General features: G+C 52.1%; 1 protein-coding gene across 1 annotated transcript; it reads left to right on the top strand.

Moving 5' to 3' along the window:
* Positions 1 to 640: 640 nt before the first annotated feature.
* On the top strand, positions 641 to 14704 carry LOC102954780 (alpha-1-microglobulin/bikunin precursor). Its single transcript, XM_007094324.3, has 10 exons — positions 641 to 868; positions 2154 to 2296; positions 3991 to 4067; positions 4898 to 5014; positions 5481 to 5582; positions 6341 to 6387; positions 12073 to 12154; positions 13223 to 13390; positions 13710 to 13883; positions 14554 to 14704. Exons 1-10 carry the CDS (start codon positions 752 to 754, stop codon positions 14583 to 14585), a joined length of 1059 nt encoding a protein of 352 aa, XP_007094386.1. The 5' UTR covers positions 641 to 751; the 3' UTR covers positions 14586 to 14704.
* Positions 14705 to 16609: the final 1905 nt, after the last annotated feature.

The raw sequence follows: 16609 nt of genomic DNA, 5'->3' as shown, positions 1-16609 counted from the left end.
AGTCCCCCGTCTTTAAAGGGGAAAAATAGCACCTACTTTCTAGGGCTGCGGTGGGGATTGAGCTCAGTTCTGCGGTGTGCATGAAGTGTTGGAACAAAGGTGGCACACACAGCAGGTTCTCGGTGAACGGGAGCTGCTATCGTCATCATTCCTTCTATTATTTGCTCGGGCTGTGGGAAGCCAGGAGTCAGACGGGGAACTCTGGGGACAGGATGCCTGAGTTCTAGTCTGGGCTGTGCCTTAGACCTCCCTGCGGTCTGTGCTACGTCATTTCTTCCCCCTGGGTCTCGTTTCTCACGTGAGGAAGGGGCCCAGTCAGGCTCATTCTGCCGGCTCACGGGGACGTGAGGTCCAGGTGGGATGAACGGAATGAACGACCCAGCGGGCGAGGCTCGTCTTCCCCTGTGGCGGGTGGGGAGGTCTCTCCGGGAGCCATTCTGGAGCCTGAGCCCGGCCCTGGGCTGCATCTGAGCCACGTTGTGTTTGGTCAACGCCTCCTCTGAAACAGCCTCCTTGACCCCTTGGGACTACTGACCCCGGGGCAGGGCGCTACAAGGGATCGATCAGACCTGGCCTTGGGGCCCTGATTGGTTCCAGCTGAGCGGCTGAGCAGGGCAAATACCAAGGTCACCTACAGGCTGCAGGCCCCCTCCCCAGTGTCAGTTCACAGCTGCTGCAGGCAGAGACACGGTGGCTCCTCTGTCCCCAGACTGAGCTTGTGAGTGACACAGAGGCAGAAGAGCCCAGAACCATGCGGAGCCTCAGGGCTCTGTTTCTGCTGCTCACTGCCTGCCTGGCGGTGAGTGCCAGCCCCGTGCTGACGCCACCTGATGACATCCAAGTGCAAGAGAACTTCGACATCTCTAGGGTAAGGCTGGCCTCTCAGGCGGCGATGGCGAGGTGTCTGAGCAGGTGGGCCTCGCAGGGGGGCCAGTCTCCCAAGCCGAAACTCGGGGGCTGGGTCCCCAAGGGCCCTTCCTGCTCAGACTGCCCGGGATCCGCCGAAACTACAACTTTATGCACCTGCCATTCAGTTGGGCCTCTCGTCTGACGATCTCTGAGTCAGATGCCCTCACGTGTGAACCTGCCTTCTTGGGGGCGCAAGGGGAATCCGTGCTTCAGTTATAACCCAGCCTGGAAAAGGCTTCGTGCTGTCTGCTGCCCCTGCAGCCCCCTCACAGGGCTTAGCTTTTCGTGACCTCCTGCCCCCCTCCCCCCCGCCCTTCACCTTTCGGCCCCTTCTCCCCCCTGCCCCCAACCCCTGTTACCATCCTGGGCCCTCTGCCCTTACAGGCCTGGCTGTGGACAGAGGTCTGGGTGGCACGGGGTAGACGTGAGGGGTAACGGGGAGCAGAGAAACAGGACGGAGATCGGGCCGGTGGGATTAAGAGGGCCGGCTGTTAAGTGCTGTGTGGGGGAGCCCCAGGACCACTCTCCGACCCCAGTTCTGTCCCCAGTCACCGGGTGACCTTGAATAGGACCTTGCCCACCCAGGGCTCAGTGTCCGCATCAGTATGAGGGGCTCTCAGAGCCTTCTGGCTGTGGATTTTGTCTATGCTAGAGACAAGCAAGGGTTGTGGGTGGAGGGGCCCGGAGGAGCAGGGTCCTGGGGTCATCTGGGGTGGCGAAGCATAGGAGGCTCCCCACGGTCTTCAGGGGTGTGAGGGCTCTTTCCACCCTTTGCCCTGTGGGCGGGAGAAAGGGGCGGCAGGCTTGTCCTGAATTACTAGTTCAAGGAAAGGAGACCATTTCTAACACGGAGCTACGGGCTGCCTCCAAGGCGCCGAGCTCCCTGTCCCCAGAGGAGTGAAAGACGGGACTGCTGCTCTGGGGGCCGTGGTTGACGATGACCTTCAACCACGGGGATTTGTGCCTCATCCACGTGAGCAGCGCAGATCCTGTGCCTAAACAGGGTAAGGCCTTCCCCCCCAAGCAGCGTGGGACCCCGTGCACACACCCCCTTCCTAGGCTTGCTGTGGTAATGTGGGGCCACCGTTAGGCCCCATCCGTCCTCGAAGCTGCGTGGCCTCCAGTTAGCTACTGGAGGGAGGGAAGGGAGCGTAGAGAGGAGGGAAGGGAGCAGGTGCCTGGCCAGTCGTCTCTGTGCTCTGAGGCGAATCCAGATCCTCGGAGCTTGTGGCTCTCTCTTCTAGATCTACGGGAAGTGGTTCCACGTGGCCATGGGCTCCACCTGCCCGTGGCTGAAGAAGTTCATGGACAGGATGTCCATGAGCACGCTGGTGCTGGGCAAGGGGGCGACGGACAAGGAGATCAGCATGACCAGCACTCGTTGGCGGTAAGAACAGGGATGGGGTGGGAGGGGCGAGGGGGACCAGGGCCCATCTGCCACCCCCGCCTGGCTTCAGTCACCACCCAGTCCCGGAGAGTTAAGGTCTCTACCTCCAGCCGGGACCTTGCCTCCGAGCTCCAGGGCCCTCCGCTGCCCTCCGCCACGCAGTGCCCTGACACATGCCTATTTTGCAGCCTGGTTTGCAACTCGATCCTGCGGTGTCCCTTAGCTCAGTCAGGGCCCTGCCAACCCCCAGGACCCAACCTGGAAACGTGGGTGGGAGGGAGGCACTGAGACTCCTCTCTCTGCTGCCACAGGCTGTTCAGTCCACCGTCAAGCCCTGTCCATTCTCCTCCTAAATCCCTCCAAGCTGCCCTCTGCTCCCTTCTTTACCATCCTCACCCTGCCAAGCCACCTGCCCTTCTCTCCTTGCTGTCTACGACACCCCGTCTCTACACTTCTCCCCACCTCTAATCTCCAACCGTTTACCCAGCAAACAAAAGACCTCTTGAAAACTCGCATCTGCTCAAACTTTTCCATAGCTCCCTATTGCCCTGGGAATAAAGTTCAACTCCATTAATGGGGCCTTCTAGGCCCCTCCCAGGACTCACCAGGTATTCGGTGACCGACCCAAGTAGACTTTCAGCTCCTGAAACCCTCCACCCTCTTGCACCTGATGTTCCTTCTACTGGCGAAACGTCTCCCCACCCCTCTGGGCTAATTCCTATGGATCCTTTAGGACTCAGGTTCTAGGTCACTTCCTCCAGGAAGCCATCCCTGACTGCCACCCTCACCCCCACCCCCACCAAGGTTCAGGTTACACACCTTCCTTTGTGCTCTTGGAGCACCTCATGCTTCTCCCCACTTGGCACACTGATTGCATCTGCCTCTGGTCTGCCCATGGGCCCTGCTCAGTCCTGAGGTCCATGAGGGGACAGAGTCCATCTTGCCCTCCTCTGTATCCTCAGCCTGTCACACAGTGCCTGGCACATAGATGCTGCTCGATAAATGTTGATAAGATAAATAACAATCATTGTAACAAAAGCTAATATGTGCATAGTGCTTACTCTAAGCTGTTGTGGTTTTTTTGATGTTTATTTTTGAGGGAGACAGAGAGCAAATGGGGGAGGGGCAGAGAGATAGGGAGACCCAGAATCCAAAGCAGGTTCCAGGCTCTGAGCTGTCAGCACAGAGCCTAACGCGGGGCTCGAACCCACAAACCACAAGATCACAACCTGAGCTGAAGTCGGGCGCTTAACTGACCGAGCCACCCAGACGCCCCAAAGCTGTTTAATAGTATCCTCTTGGATCCTGACAACGGCAATTTGAGGTGTCATTATCCCCCTTTCACAGAGGGACCTGGGGCCAGAGAGACACAGAGTAATAAAGGAATTAAAGCATTCATTCATCACTCCCCCCCTACCCGTGCGTCAGTCTGATGTGCAGATTTGGTTCAGGAAGTTGATGTTTAGGGCTGGCTTTGCCAAGGGGCAAGATTAGTCCCTTTTTCCTCTGTCCCTCTGTTCCCTTGTACGTGCGTGGGTCTCCTAGGACTGGCATGAGGATTAAACAGGATGTTTGGAAGTGCTACGTTCCAAATTACAAAAGAAAAAAATGTGAAGAGGACCCCGCAGGAGAGTGGGTGTGGGGACCACGGTCTCTACCAGCGGTTACCTTTCTTTTGGTGTGTACATCTCCAGGAGAGGCACCTGCGAGGAGATCTCCGGGGCTTATGAGAAAACAGACACTGATGGAAAGTTCCTCTATCATAAGCCCAGTAAGTTGAATTGGAGGCATCCTCCGCAGCTCTCTCCCCTTTGCTGAAAAAGACCTTGTGGCGTCTTAACCTGTTTTTCCTTCTGCCTCACCTCTCTGTGCCCCCAGAGCCTTCCCTCCCATTTTTCTGAGATGTCCTCTGGGCTTTCTGTATGTATTCCTCCTCTTTCCCTTCTCCTGCCTTCTCTCTCGTGCACTCGTGAGCATCCAGAATGAAAGGGGTGTCACTGAATTCTGAGGATAACATCAGGAGTTCGTCAGCATTCATGGTGGCCATCTGCAATCAGTTGATAAAAATTATGCTAAACATCTACCATGTGCGGGGTGCATGGTGCTGTCACAGAAGGAATTTATTCCTTCTGGACGTGAATTTATTCATTCACCCAGCAGATGTTTATTGACTATGCTCTATGTGTCAAATAACTGCGCTGGAAGTGGAACCTATGAATGTTTGGGTAGGTGGATGTGTGAATAAATAAATGAGAAAATAAGCAAATGATTGGTAAACGAGCGCATATATGGATGGCAGATAAGTGAGTTCATCAGTCATCTAACAGATAAATCGATGGGTTAATGGGTGGAGGAAAGAAGGGGGGAGAGAAGGGAAGGGAGGTAGAAGGGAAGGAAAGAAGGAAGGAAATGGTTTGACGTATGGAAAGGATGGATGGATGGGATGATGGTGGATGAATTAATGATAAATATATGGAGGAGATGGATGGATAGATAGAAGGATGGATGAACAGATGATGTTCGGGTGAATAGGTGAAGGAATTCAGGCTAGAGGAGCCTTCTGACAACCGATGCCTTTGGCCTCCTGCATCCCCCATGCAGGATGGAACATCACCATGGAGTCCTATGTGGTCCACACCAACTATGACGAGTACGCCATCCTTCTGACCAAGAAATTCAGCCACCACCATGGGCCCACCATTACCGCCAAGCTCTATGGTAACGGCGTGGAGCTAGATAAGTCCACAGGAGTTGGGGGCGGGAGGAGGCCAGTGATTTAGGGACAGTGGAGTGGGGAGGAGTCGGGAGTTCTGCTCCATCCTTCTGATAAAACCGTAGTTGTGGGAAAGGTGGAAACATTTACTCCCCCTGGAGGAGGCAGAGCTCAGTCTCCCGTCTGAGGTAGAATCCTTTTCTTTTGGTTTTTAATTCCAGAGTTTCCGGGTCTGTAACAGAACCAGCAGAAAAAACCACGCGTGGGGATTTGGGAGACCTGGGGTCGGAGGGAGTCTGGGAGGGACACCTCTTCTCCTTGTGGAGCCAATCTTTCCATAAGTGTATTGAGGAGATCACACTGGGCTGATAGCTTCCGGCTCCTAAATGACAATCACTGGGCAAAATAATCCCACGTCTTGCTAGCCTAGGCACCTGGGGTTCGAGGCGTCTTCTCTGCTTCCCATTGCAGGGCGACAGCCACAGCTTCGAGAAAGCCTGCTGGAGGAGTTCAGGGAGGTCGCCTTGGGTGTGGGCATCCCCGAGGACTCCATCTTCACGATGGCCGACAAAGGTAAATGCGACCCCGCCCCGCCCCACCCCACCTTTCTGTCTCCTCCTCATCCTTCACGGTCCTCAGAGAGCATCTTCCCAGGCCCTGGGTCTTTCCTGTAACCCTGTGAGATAGGTAGGATTATAGTCCCCCTCCCCTCTTTATAGAGAAGGTAGCCGGGGCCCCCGGATTTGTTCCAGGTCACACAGCAAATGCGCTTGGTGGAGCTGAGACTAGAACCAATTCAGCATTCAGCCTCGTGCCACCTGTTAAACTGAGGTTAGAGCCAGAATCCACAGGTAGCTCGCAGAAGGCAATCCAGTATTGGGGTCAAGAGTATGGGCTCGAGGTAGAGTACCGAAATTCAAGTTGAGCTGTGTGGCTTCTGGCTAGTCAACCTTCCGGGGCCTTATTTTCCTCATCTGTAAAATGGGGCATCGCACTGCCTCTCTTATACGTTGCTGTGGGAAGTCAGTGAGAGGAAGCCTTTAAATACGATAGCGCTGTGCCCAGTGTCTAGTAAGTGCTCAGTAAGTGTTAGCCATTGCTGTTCTTCGATGGTGCTGCTGGCGACGATGGTGCGGCCACCAGCTTGTCGCTTTTCCAACGAATGACCTTCAGCAGGCCACGTGAGTGGAGCCATTCATGAACCGGGCTAATGCAGAAGACAGTTCCCAGCGGAGTGCCCCCTGGCACGCAGTCATTAGCATTATGAAAGAAACAAAGCTCTCTCTGGGTCTTGGCCCTCTTACCCACCTCTCTCTTCTGTCCTGGCCTAGGTGAGTGTGTCCCTGGGGAGCAGGAACCAGAGCCCTCTCCACTCACGGTGAGCACTTTTTCCCACCCCATCCCCACCCTGCCTGCTTGATTTTTGCTGCCCTTGCTTAGGTCCCCCTGTGGTGGTGGGTGGGGTCATTGAGAGAAGTTGAGAGAAGGCAGTGGAAGGCATGGGGTCTTGAAGTCAGAACCCTCCCCCTGCCCCCCGCAGGGCTCAATCTCAGATCTACCATCTGGGCCAGTTGCTGCCCTATCCAGACCTCACTTTTCCTCATCTGTGAAATGGGGTAGTTACACTTACCTTCCATGGGCTAGAATTCAGTGACATATTGGAAAAATTCTTAGCATAGTGCCTAAAGCCAGTGAAATACTCAATAACGAAACGATGATACCCAATACTTAAGAAATAAAAGACAAAGTCAACTGATCTCCAAAAAACCAGCAAACCTGAGAGCAGGCAGCTTCTCAATCAACTCCTCTATCTACTATTCTGCCTTTTGATGTTTTGGGCTTCCTTACTCTTCTGCTTTATTTTCCTGCCTTTACCATATCGATTAAGCTTTCTTCGTTTTTTTTTTTCTGTGATTATTTGGAAATTATATATCCGGATTTATTCTACCAACGTGTGTGTGCATATACATGCATGTATACATGTATAAATTTTCAAGGCTATGTTTCTGAACAAATATATATTATAAATATATTAGAAACATAGTCTCAAAAAATTTTTTAAAATACAAGAAAGTAAGAAAAGAGTGTCCTTATTCCTACATAGAATCAGCACTGTTAACATTGTTTGCTTCTGTGTTTTTAAAGAAAAATTATCATTGATTTTACGAAAACCAACATGTGCTCATTATACGGAATTAAAATTAAAAAAGATAAAAATAAGATAAATAAATGAAAATAAAGAATTAAAATCATGCTGAAAAGGATACAGAGTAAGAGTTTAAAAAAATGCCACCACCCAAAAACTACCAATATTCACATTAATCCAGCAATTTCGGCACGTGCACATGTGGAGGGAAGGACAGATAGAAGGAATGCACAGATTTCTGCACAGATTCTGTTATTAAATGGGATGATATCGCAGATGTTATTTTGAGCTTTAAAAAGCATTCTTTGTAGTTTTATTTGAATTAAGAAAAAAACAACGCGGTTGGACTTTTTGAACTTCAAATAAGCATCTGTCGCCATCTTTCCCAGTCACTTAGTAAAAGTTCTGGAATGGATTCTACACTCACTCTTGGTGAATATAACCACAGTGTCTCCATTCCTGAGTTACTTATTTCTATCAATCTCTTCATTAGTGCCTTCACCAAGTGGTGTTTACAAGGCGGGTTCATGGGTGTTTTAATCCTTGGATTCTTCCGTTTGAGAAAAGTCTGCCCATTTCCTTCATACTTGAATGGCATTTTGCTTGGGCGTCACATTCTTGGGTCATGTTTCCTTTCCCTCGGAATGTTGTCTGCACTGCTCTGTTGTTCTCAAGAGCTAATCATCACTCTGGGAAAGCCTGAGGCCAGCCTGCTGTTTCTTCTCCTTGTAAGCAATTTGTTTCTTCTGCCCAGATGCCAGGACAAACTTTATCCTTGAACTCTGTATCTTTTTTTTTTTCAATTTTTTAAAGTAAGCTTTAAGCCCAATGTGGGGCGTGCACTCACGATCCTGAGATCAAGAGTCACATGCTCTACTGACCGAGTCAGCCAGAACACTCCACAGTCAGTATCTTAACAAGGACATGTCTTGGTGTTGAGAATTCCATGCCAGAATTTCCTGGAATTCAGTGTGCCCTTCCCATCCACAGATTACATTTTTCTGTGGGCTTTTGCTACTTTGGGAACACTTGTTCTCTCATCCTGGAGCATCTTTGTCTTCCACACATGCTAGGTGTTCTCAGTTGCTTTCATCTGTATTCACTGGGCTTCTCCCGGGATTCTCACTCGTCTTTCTTCTGGGACAGTCATTCCATTTAGCAGCATCTATTCTGTTCCTTGCTATTTCTGACTTATTCACTAGCTCTGAATGTATGTTGTCTTCGTTCTCAATTTTTTATATCTAGGCCTGAATTTTGTCTTTTATTGTATTCTGTTGTTTACCACTTTGTCTTTGAGTCTTGTTTTAATGAATATATGTTTTCATTAAGCAATTCTATAGCTTGAGGCCACTGAAGAATTTCCTTCAGCTTGTTGAGTTGTATTTTCTTCTACATTGGTGTCATAGGTGGGGTTTCCTAGATCAACACCTGTAGAGCAGGTGTGAAGGAAGAACTGGGCAGGAGAAGCGGACCGGTGATGTGGTCATGATGGCTCAGCCAACCCTGTGGGAGCTCTAGAACTGGGGGGGGGGGGGGGGGACCTTTGGAGTTGTCTCATGATGGTGCCAAGGGGTGGGGCCTTAATACCCGGATTTTGATCATGTTCTGGGGATCAGCCTGGGGGAGGAAGCATGACCCTGAGTGAGAGGGGTCCCCTTAGCTGAGGCAGTCCCAACAGGGGCTGACAGCTCAGGCTGGGAATGTAAGCCCACTCCTCAGGGGAGGTCTAGGCAGTTCATGACAGGAGCCGGGCTCTTTCATGACAGGAGTCGGGCTCTTTCTATAGTGCAGCCTATTTACTCCTTCATCTCAGAAATGGGTCTGGATAGTCTCTGTGCCATTTCTTTTTATCTTGTTCCTGCTCAGTTTTAGCCTGTCTGCTGTGATATGGTGGGGTGGGGGGTTTCATTTATTCCTTGGTCATTTCCCCCAATAAAATTGAGCTGAGCCCCCTCCTACCCAAATGTAGTCTAAGGTCTGGGTATTTTGTGTTCCATCGACTTTTCTGAAGTCCAAGGAAAGGGTGGGAAGGAGCAGGGGTGGAAGAGCTTTCCTAAGGCATGCCATCTTGGCTGGAATACCCTTCCTTGCTTTCTCTTTTGAAGAACTACGTGGGGTTCATTCCACCTGGTCAGGGCAGTGACATCTGTCCGCCCCATGTCAATACCCCTGGTGCATTAGATCGTGTAGTCCCAGAACCTTCACTTAGAGAGAGAAGGCCTCTAGTCTGTTTCCTCTTTTCTTCCCAGAAGTTGTCTTCACTCCTTCTCTGTCAGAAGAGGAAAAAGAAAAGGTCCCTCAATTTCCTTCTCTCAGGATTCGGGAGTCTTAGGGAGAATAATCAGAAATTGAATGACTTGGGAGTTAGAGGGCAGAGTTAGGAGTTGACCATCCTGTTCAGCTCCAAAATACTTGATTTCTTTCCTTGATCAACTGTTTTACTTTTTGCTTTCAACTATGCCCCTTTCCTTGACTGAGCCATGCTGATGAACATTTGGAGATTGATATTCTGAATTCATTTTCTTGCTGTTAGGAATTGGAAAAGTCAATCTTGAGGGAAATTTGGATCTTCCATCTTCATCCCCATCTCGACGGAATCTGTATTTCTTTATCACTGTCAAGCATGAAACCATAAGTGGTGTCTGCCCTTGCAGAAAAGAAAACTGGAGCACACTTTCCATTTCTTCTTTCCAGGCTTCCCACATGTCTGGTTTTGTGGATGTAATCTGAGGTTGACATTTATATTTTCCACCTTTTGTTAAATTTTTTTTTTTAATGTTGATTCTTGAGGTAGAGACAGACAGACTGTGAGTGGGGGGAGGGGCAGAGAGAGAGGGAGACACAGAATCCACAGCAGGCTCCAGGCTCCGAGCTGTCAGCACAGAGGCTGACACGGGCTCGAACTCACGCGCTGTGAGATCATGACCTGAGCCGAAGTCGGACGCTTAACCGACTGAGACACCGAGGCACCCCTCCATCTTTTGTTCTGAGAATGACTTTTAACATTTACATCATGTGACCATTGGAACAACCATTTAACCTCAACTCTGTTTTATTGGCTTTATAGTTTATCATAATTTCTTGCTATTGCATCATCCATTTTTTTTTTTTTTTTGTACTTAGATTCCTCTCTCAATTGGTGGGAATATTTTTGTAGGTTTAAGATTTTATTTTTAAGTACTCTCTGTACCCCACATGGGGCTCGAACTCACAACCCAAAGATTAAGAGTCACATGGTCCACTGACTGAGCCAGCCAGGTGCCCTGGAATATTTCTATAAGTAGTTTTTTATTTTTATTTTTTCTGAATAAACACATGGGTGGCAAAGTACTGGATCCCTGCGTGTTTGAAAATGTGTTTATCACATGGTCAACAGCTTAGATGAGTACGGAATCTTTTCTCTTATAAACTTCAGATGTTGCTCTGCAGATTCTGTCATTTAATGCTGCTGTTTACTACACGGTCCATTAGGCTCTTTATCCTTTGTCTCTAGGAAGTGTCCAGGTGGGGCTCTTCATTAATTTTACCTCATTCCCTTTGACCCCAATTTATAATTGGACAACTCAAGTCTTTCTTCAACTCAGAAAAGTTTTCTTCTATTATTTCTATATTGATTGCCTCTCCTTCTAGAATTCCTACTATGTGAATGTATTTCTTATGATCATTTAGCCAGTTTATTCTCTACGGTATGGTTAAACAAAATCCTTCCCATCTCCAGTAACTTCCTTCTTTCATTCTATTCATTTCCATAACCGTTGGCCCCTGGGATATTGACGCAGTGTCATCATGAATTCATTGATGGTTTAAGTTTTCTCCTGTTTCCTGCTGTCATCCTGCGTGTGATGGAGGTATTTCTCCTGAGCAGCTGCATTATTTCAATTGTGCCATGATTTTTTCTCTCTTCCTTCATCCTCACCAAAGAAGAAGGCCTATGTGCAACCAGCTTGAGAGACAGTTGGGAGTCCCTGATCATAGCTTTAGTTGCACCTTAAAAGGAGAACATTGAAAGTTACCACAGATTTACTTTTTCAGATTCTAGTCTCTCCCATCCCTGCTGGCTGGCAGTTTCCCTGTTCATCCCTTTTTTAATGGCCTTGGGATCCTGCCTCAGGGGACTCTACACTTAGCCTTTTGCCAGCTTTGGCAGCCTGCCCCGCTCTTTAGTCCCCACCACTCCCCACCACCACAGCTAAGAGTGTCAGGGTCAGTCTGGGGTCCCTTCTCCATACCTTCTGGGTGGCTTTTCCTTTGCAAGCGACTGACAATGATAGTCTGGTCAGCCCTTCCTGCAAATCATTCACACCCACACTCCACCGTGTAGAAACACCTTCAAGTTTCTGGCACGGAAATGCTGCTCTTCCCTGGTTTCCAATTCAGATGATTTTTTTTTTTCCCTCACTATTTTTTTTTTAATTTTTTTTTTTAACGTTTATTTATTTTTGGGACAGAGAGAGACAGAGCATGAACGGGGGAGGGGCAGAGAGAGAGGGAGACACAGAATTGGAAGCAGGCTCCAGGCTCTGAGCCATCAGCCCAGAGCCTGACACGGGGCTCGAACTCATGGACCGCGAGATCGTGACCTGAGCTGAAGTCGGACGCTTAACTGACTGAGCCACCCAGGCGCCCCTTTTCCCTCACTATTTTATTCCTTTGGGCATTTCAACTAGAATTTGGATACAGGGGTGGTGTTCTACTCCATGGTTCTGATTTTCCTTTCAGACTAGAAACCTATCTTGTGATGCCCATTCTGGGATTCAGGTTGATACTTTTGGGAAAACCAGTCCATTAACCAGTGTAGTAACTCTGCTTCTGTCTGCACCCTGATTCCCAAAGCAAATGGTTTTTATATATTCCAGGGGTACAGGTGAGCAATAGTGGCAAGGTCCCCACAACAGCTTCTCTTTCTCTCCACCCCAGAGAGCCCGGCGGGCTGTGCTGCCCCAGGAAGAGGAAGGATCAGGGGCCGGGCCACTAGCAACTGATTTCAGCAAGAAGGAAGGTAATGACCACTCACCTTTCCACCCGCTTCTGTCACACTGCAGAGAGGAAGGGCCCATGGGTGGCTCACACAAGCTGCCCTCACCACCACGAAGTCTTTCTTATTTGTCTGTTGGTCAAGGACTAGGACTAGGAAAGGCAAATCAAGGCCTCTGCGTGGTGCCAGGGGTCGTGAGGGGAGAGAGAGGAACGTAAGGTGTGGCCCCTGGGCTCAGGAACTCTCCGCTCCATGATGAGAAGCGCGTTCTGGCCCTGTCTGTACCACTGTGTGGCCTCCTAGCCTACGTTTCCTCCTCTCCGCAGCGGGTAACAGCCTGCTGTGCTCACGATCAGGGCTTCTGTGGGAGCAAGTTGGAGCAGGACGTGAGGTTGCCCTGCGTGGTGGACAGTGTTCACGAATGACTCACCCTCCAGCTTGCTCAGCAAACGCTCAGCCCTGCTCCACCCTGTGCTGGGTCCTGGGGGTCATCCAGACAAACCCGTGCCTTTTCCGAACTTGTGGTCTGGTAGGGGAGGCAGGCAGGGAAGCTGATGGACCCAAAAGGCAGGGTCAGCTAAGGGGGTGGGGGAGCTCAGAGGAGGGAGGAGTCAGGGGATCTAGGAGGACTTCCTGGATGAAGGGGAATTCGTGCGGTGTCCAGGTATCCAGGCAGGTGTCTATGGAGGAAGGTCCTCCAGGGGCCGGAGCAGTGGAAGAAGAGGCATGGGTGTGGGACTAAAGGGGAGAGGTCAGGCCGGCACGGCTGCTGTCGCCGAGTGCACCGCCACCTGCTATTATTAGAGTCCCTGGATGGACAAGACCAACACGGGACGGTGGGCCAGTGGGTCGCTGGGTTATGGCGTGGAATGGGCACGGATTTTGGAGCCCACGGGGTTTTGAATCTCAGCACTCTGTGATCCTGGGCAGGTCCCTTTACCTCTCAATTTCCTCGTCTATAAAAATGAGTTGACAATCCTTCCTGTGAGTGTGGAGGGGAAAACTAAACTAGATGGTGCATGTTAAGCGTCCAGCCCGGTGACAGGTATACAGGAAGCACTCAGTAAGAGCTGCTGTTCTGCCCCTCTCCAGATGCCTGCCAGCTGGGCCACGCAGAAGGCCCTTGCCTGGGGATGGTCACGAGGTATTTCTATAATGGCTCATCCATGGCCTGTGAGACCTTCCAATATGGCGGCTGCCTGGGCAACGGCAACAACTTCGCCTCAGAGAAGGAGTGTCTGCAGACCTGCCGAACCGTGGGTGAGCACGGGCCCCTCACCTCCATGCATGCTGCACCCCACACCCTGTCCTCCCAACAAGACACCTGCTGGGTGAACAGGGAGCTGAGAGAGGAGGTTCCAGGGGCAGAATTCTGGGGCAAGCTTCCTGAAGTCACAGGAAGTGCACATCTGGATGTGGGTGCCCCAGGCAAGTGACTGGTTTCCATGGGTCCCAGCTTCCCAGTCCGGAGGAACCAAGTGCTCTGGACGAGCAGGGCAACCTGGTTCAGGCCCTTTGCCGGGTGTCCCGGGTCGGCCGCGCAGAAGGACTGACGCTCCGCGCCCCCCCTTCCCCACAGCGGCCTGCAACCTCCCCATAGTGACTGGCCCCTGCCGAGGCTACAGCCAGCTCTGGGCATTCGATGCCGTCCAGGGGAAATGCGTCCTCTTCACCTATGGCGGCTGCCAAGGCAACGGCAACAAGTTCTACTCAGAGAAGGAGTGCAGGGAGTACTGTGGTGTCCCTGGCAACGGTAGGAGGACCCGTGGGTGCTACTGGGTCCAGGCGGGAGAGCCCTGGTAGGGAGTGGGGGTCCGGAGAGGTGAGTTCTAGACTCCACCAGATGACCGGCCCATCTGCTCTCTGGGCCTGTTCCCCATCTGTAAAGTGGGGCTAACCCCTTACCCCAGCTGGGACAGGGCACCAGGGAGGCACAGGCCAGACCTGAGCCTGGCAGAGACGGCCTCTGCTTCTGGGGCTGCCACGTTCGGGCTGGCCACATTGGGCGAGTACCAGTTTGAGCCTCATTTTGTTTTCTTCTGTAAAATGGGACAAAAGTACCCACTCGGATTTCACAGTGCCTGGACGGTGAGGGCTCGGCTGACGGCAGCCGTCACTGGTCCTGATGGTCATGCTGTGATGACCACAGTAATAGCATGCCAGGGGAACAGCAGCCATTTGATTTCTGTGCCGTGTCTCCCCACTGGGAGAAGAGGCCAAAGACCAGATCATTCTGTGGGATGCGCTTTGGAGACACCAGGTCATGCAGCAAGCAGGCAGCAGTTTCTGGCCTCAAGCTCAGGTCCCAAGTCAGCCCAAGCTGCCTTCCCTCCTCCGTGAGGCGTCCCCATCCCGACTGTCCCCATCCACAGACGCCCTGGGCGAGTCCCACACCTACCTGCCGAGCTTCTCTGTGTCCACAGGTGACGAGGAGCTGCTGCCCATCGCCAGCTGATCGGCCCGCAGGCCACACGGTGGCGGGGAGGGTGCGGGCCGTGTCTGTTCCGGTGCCCCACGTCAGGCCGGGCCGGGTGACCCGGGTTCAAATAAAAATGAAATTGTGGACTCCTGAAACTCCACGTCGTGACTGTTCATTGTCACGATAAAGCGTAAGGGGTAGCAGGGAGAGGGGGAGACAAAGCCGGGGCAGGCGGGAGTTACCCCAGCTTTCCCCGGAAGTGAAAAGCGTGTTGGAAGTGTAATAGAACTGTCCTCGGGCCATGAAATTGGCTGTGCAGATTGAGACCCAAATCTCAGTTCTGCTTACTCCACAACACTATCAAATGGGCCTGTCGTTTTAATAAACCCAGAAAAGGAGAGAAGAAACACCTCTGGGGACTTGTTTGTGGGTGAGGTTCGAATAGGGTTCAGAAGAGGGGACCGTGCCCTCTTTGCCCAGGTGCCAGGCGGGTCACGGCCACCGGCCCACCGTGCCTGAAGCAACGACCCCTGCCCTTTGCAGCACCAACACCCACGCCACAACCATGTGGCCGCAGCCACGTCCCCAGCACGAGCTGCCAGGGGCCAGAGAGCCTCGGGCTGCTTCTCCACGAGGCCCTGGAGGTCCTGTCTCCTGGGATCGTCACTCTGGCCCTCTGCCCCGGAAGGAGAGGGTTCACTGACCTCTGCATTGTGTCTGGGACCATCAGCGAGGCACTGGACCAGAGCCGGCAGCCCTCGGCCTGGCCTGGCTTGTCCTCCCTTGAGGAGGACAGGTAGACTGTCCAGGGTGGCTCGGTCACCAACTTAGCAGAACGTGACTCCCAGAGCTTCCGAGAAGACACGCTGACACCTGACCTATAAATCTCTCTTGCGCGCTCCACCCACACAGAACCCTGCCCGCTGCTGCTCCCGCTGCTGCCTCTCACGCCCTCAGCCCATTTGCTTAAGAGACTCATCAGGAAGGAGGAAGGGAGGGGATGGATCCAGATGTAAGGACTTGGCTGTAGGAAGCTTTGCAGCCCCCTTGGCCACAACACACATAAAGACCCCCGGCTTCTCCCCCAAAGTCCCAAGCCTGGGGCTTGTGGGTTCCATCGGAGACGACCATCCTGAGGGACGAAGTTTGTGGTCACGGCCCGGACTCTCTGGGCAGGAGTGGGTGGTGCAGGGGCAGGGACACAGGTGATTGTTCAGGGAGAAGGGACAGGCTCTCCGGCCTGGAACGAACCGACGTCATCGCGTCCTATGTCCATATCTTGCTTCCCTGCACGCGTGCCTCACATACCAGGGCTGGCCACTCATGGCGGCTTGAAGAGGGCTCTTCTGAAGTGACCTAAAGGACAAATGCCAAAACCAGAGGGAGCAAGCTGCAGGTAGCAAGGCCAGCAGCAGCTGGGGGATGGGATGTGGGCTCATCAAGTTATATTTTATGAGCCACTTAAAAACAGGCCTCCCCGGGGCGCCTGGGCAGCTCGGTTGAGCGTCCAACTCCTGATTTCCTCTCGTTTGTGAGAGGGAACCCCGTCACACTCGTGCCCATGGTGCAGAGCCCGCTTGGGATTCTCTGGCCGCCCCTCTCCCCCCCCCCCCCGCCCCACTCACAAATGAGTGGGGCTCTCTCCCTCTCTCTCAAAAATGAACATTAAAACTAAGCCTTCCGTTAAAAAATCCAAGATTTCTTGATCCTCTTGAAATCCACCCCAGCAGCTCACCACGGGGCAGGCACTGAAGGGGGACGGTCCCTCGAGATGAGGCCTCCCCTGCAGTGCCCCTGCTGGCCTGCCAGGTCCTAGAGACAGGTGCGACAGATGCGACCGGGTTGAAGCACGTCTGTCACCCTGACTCAGGAGCCCAGGGTGCTCGTCCCAGACGGCACCACAATCATTCTCTCTCAAGTGGGTGCCTGGAATACGCACTTGGGTCTTAAATAGGCTCACCTCAAATTTTCTCCTACTAAAGATCCTGGTCACATCTGTCACGTGATCGACGTGGCTGGTCAGTAAAGAAACAGCCCCCTTTAAAAAAAACTTTTAAGGG

This window comes from Panthera tigris, chromosome D4 (assembly GCF_018350195.1).
Source record: "Panthera tigris isolate Pti1 chromosome D4, P.tigris_Pti1_mat1.1, whole genome shotgun sequence".
Lineage (NCBI taxonomy): Eukaryota > Metazoa > Chordata > Mammalia > Carnivora > Felidae > Panthera > Panthera tigris.
The sequence above is the reverse complement of the archived record's forward strand: the minus strand, read 5'-3'. Positions and strand labels throughout refer to the sequence as shown.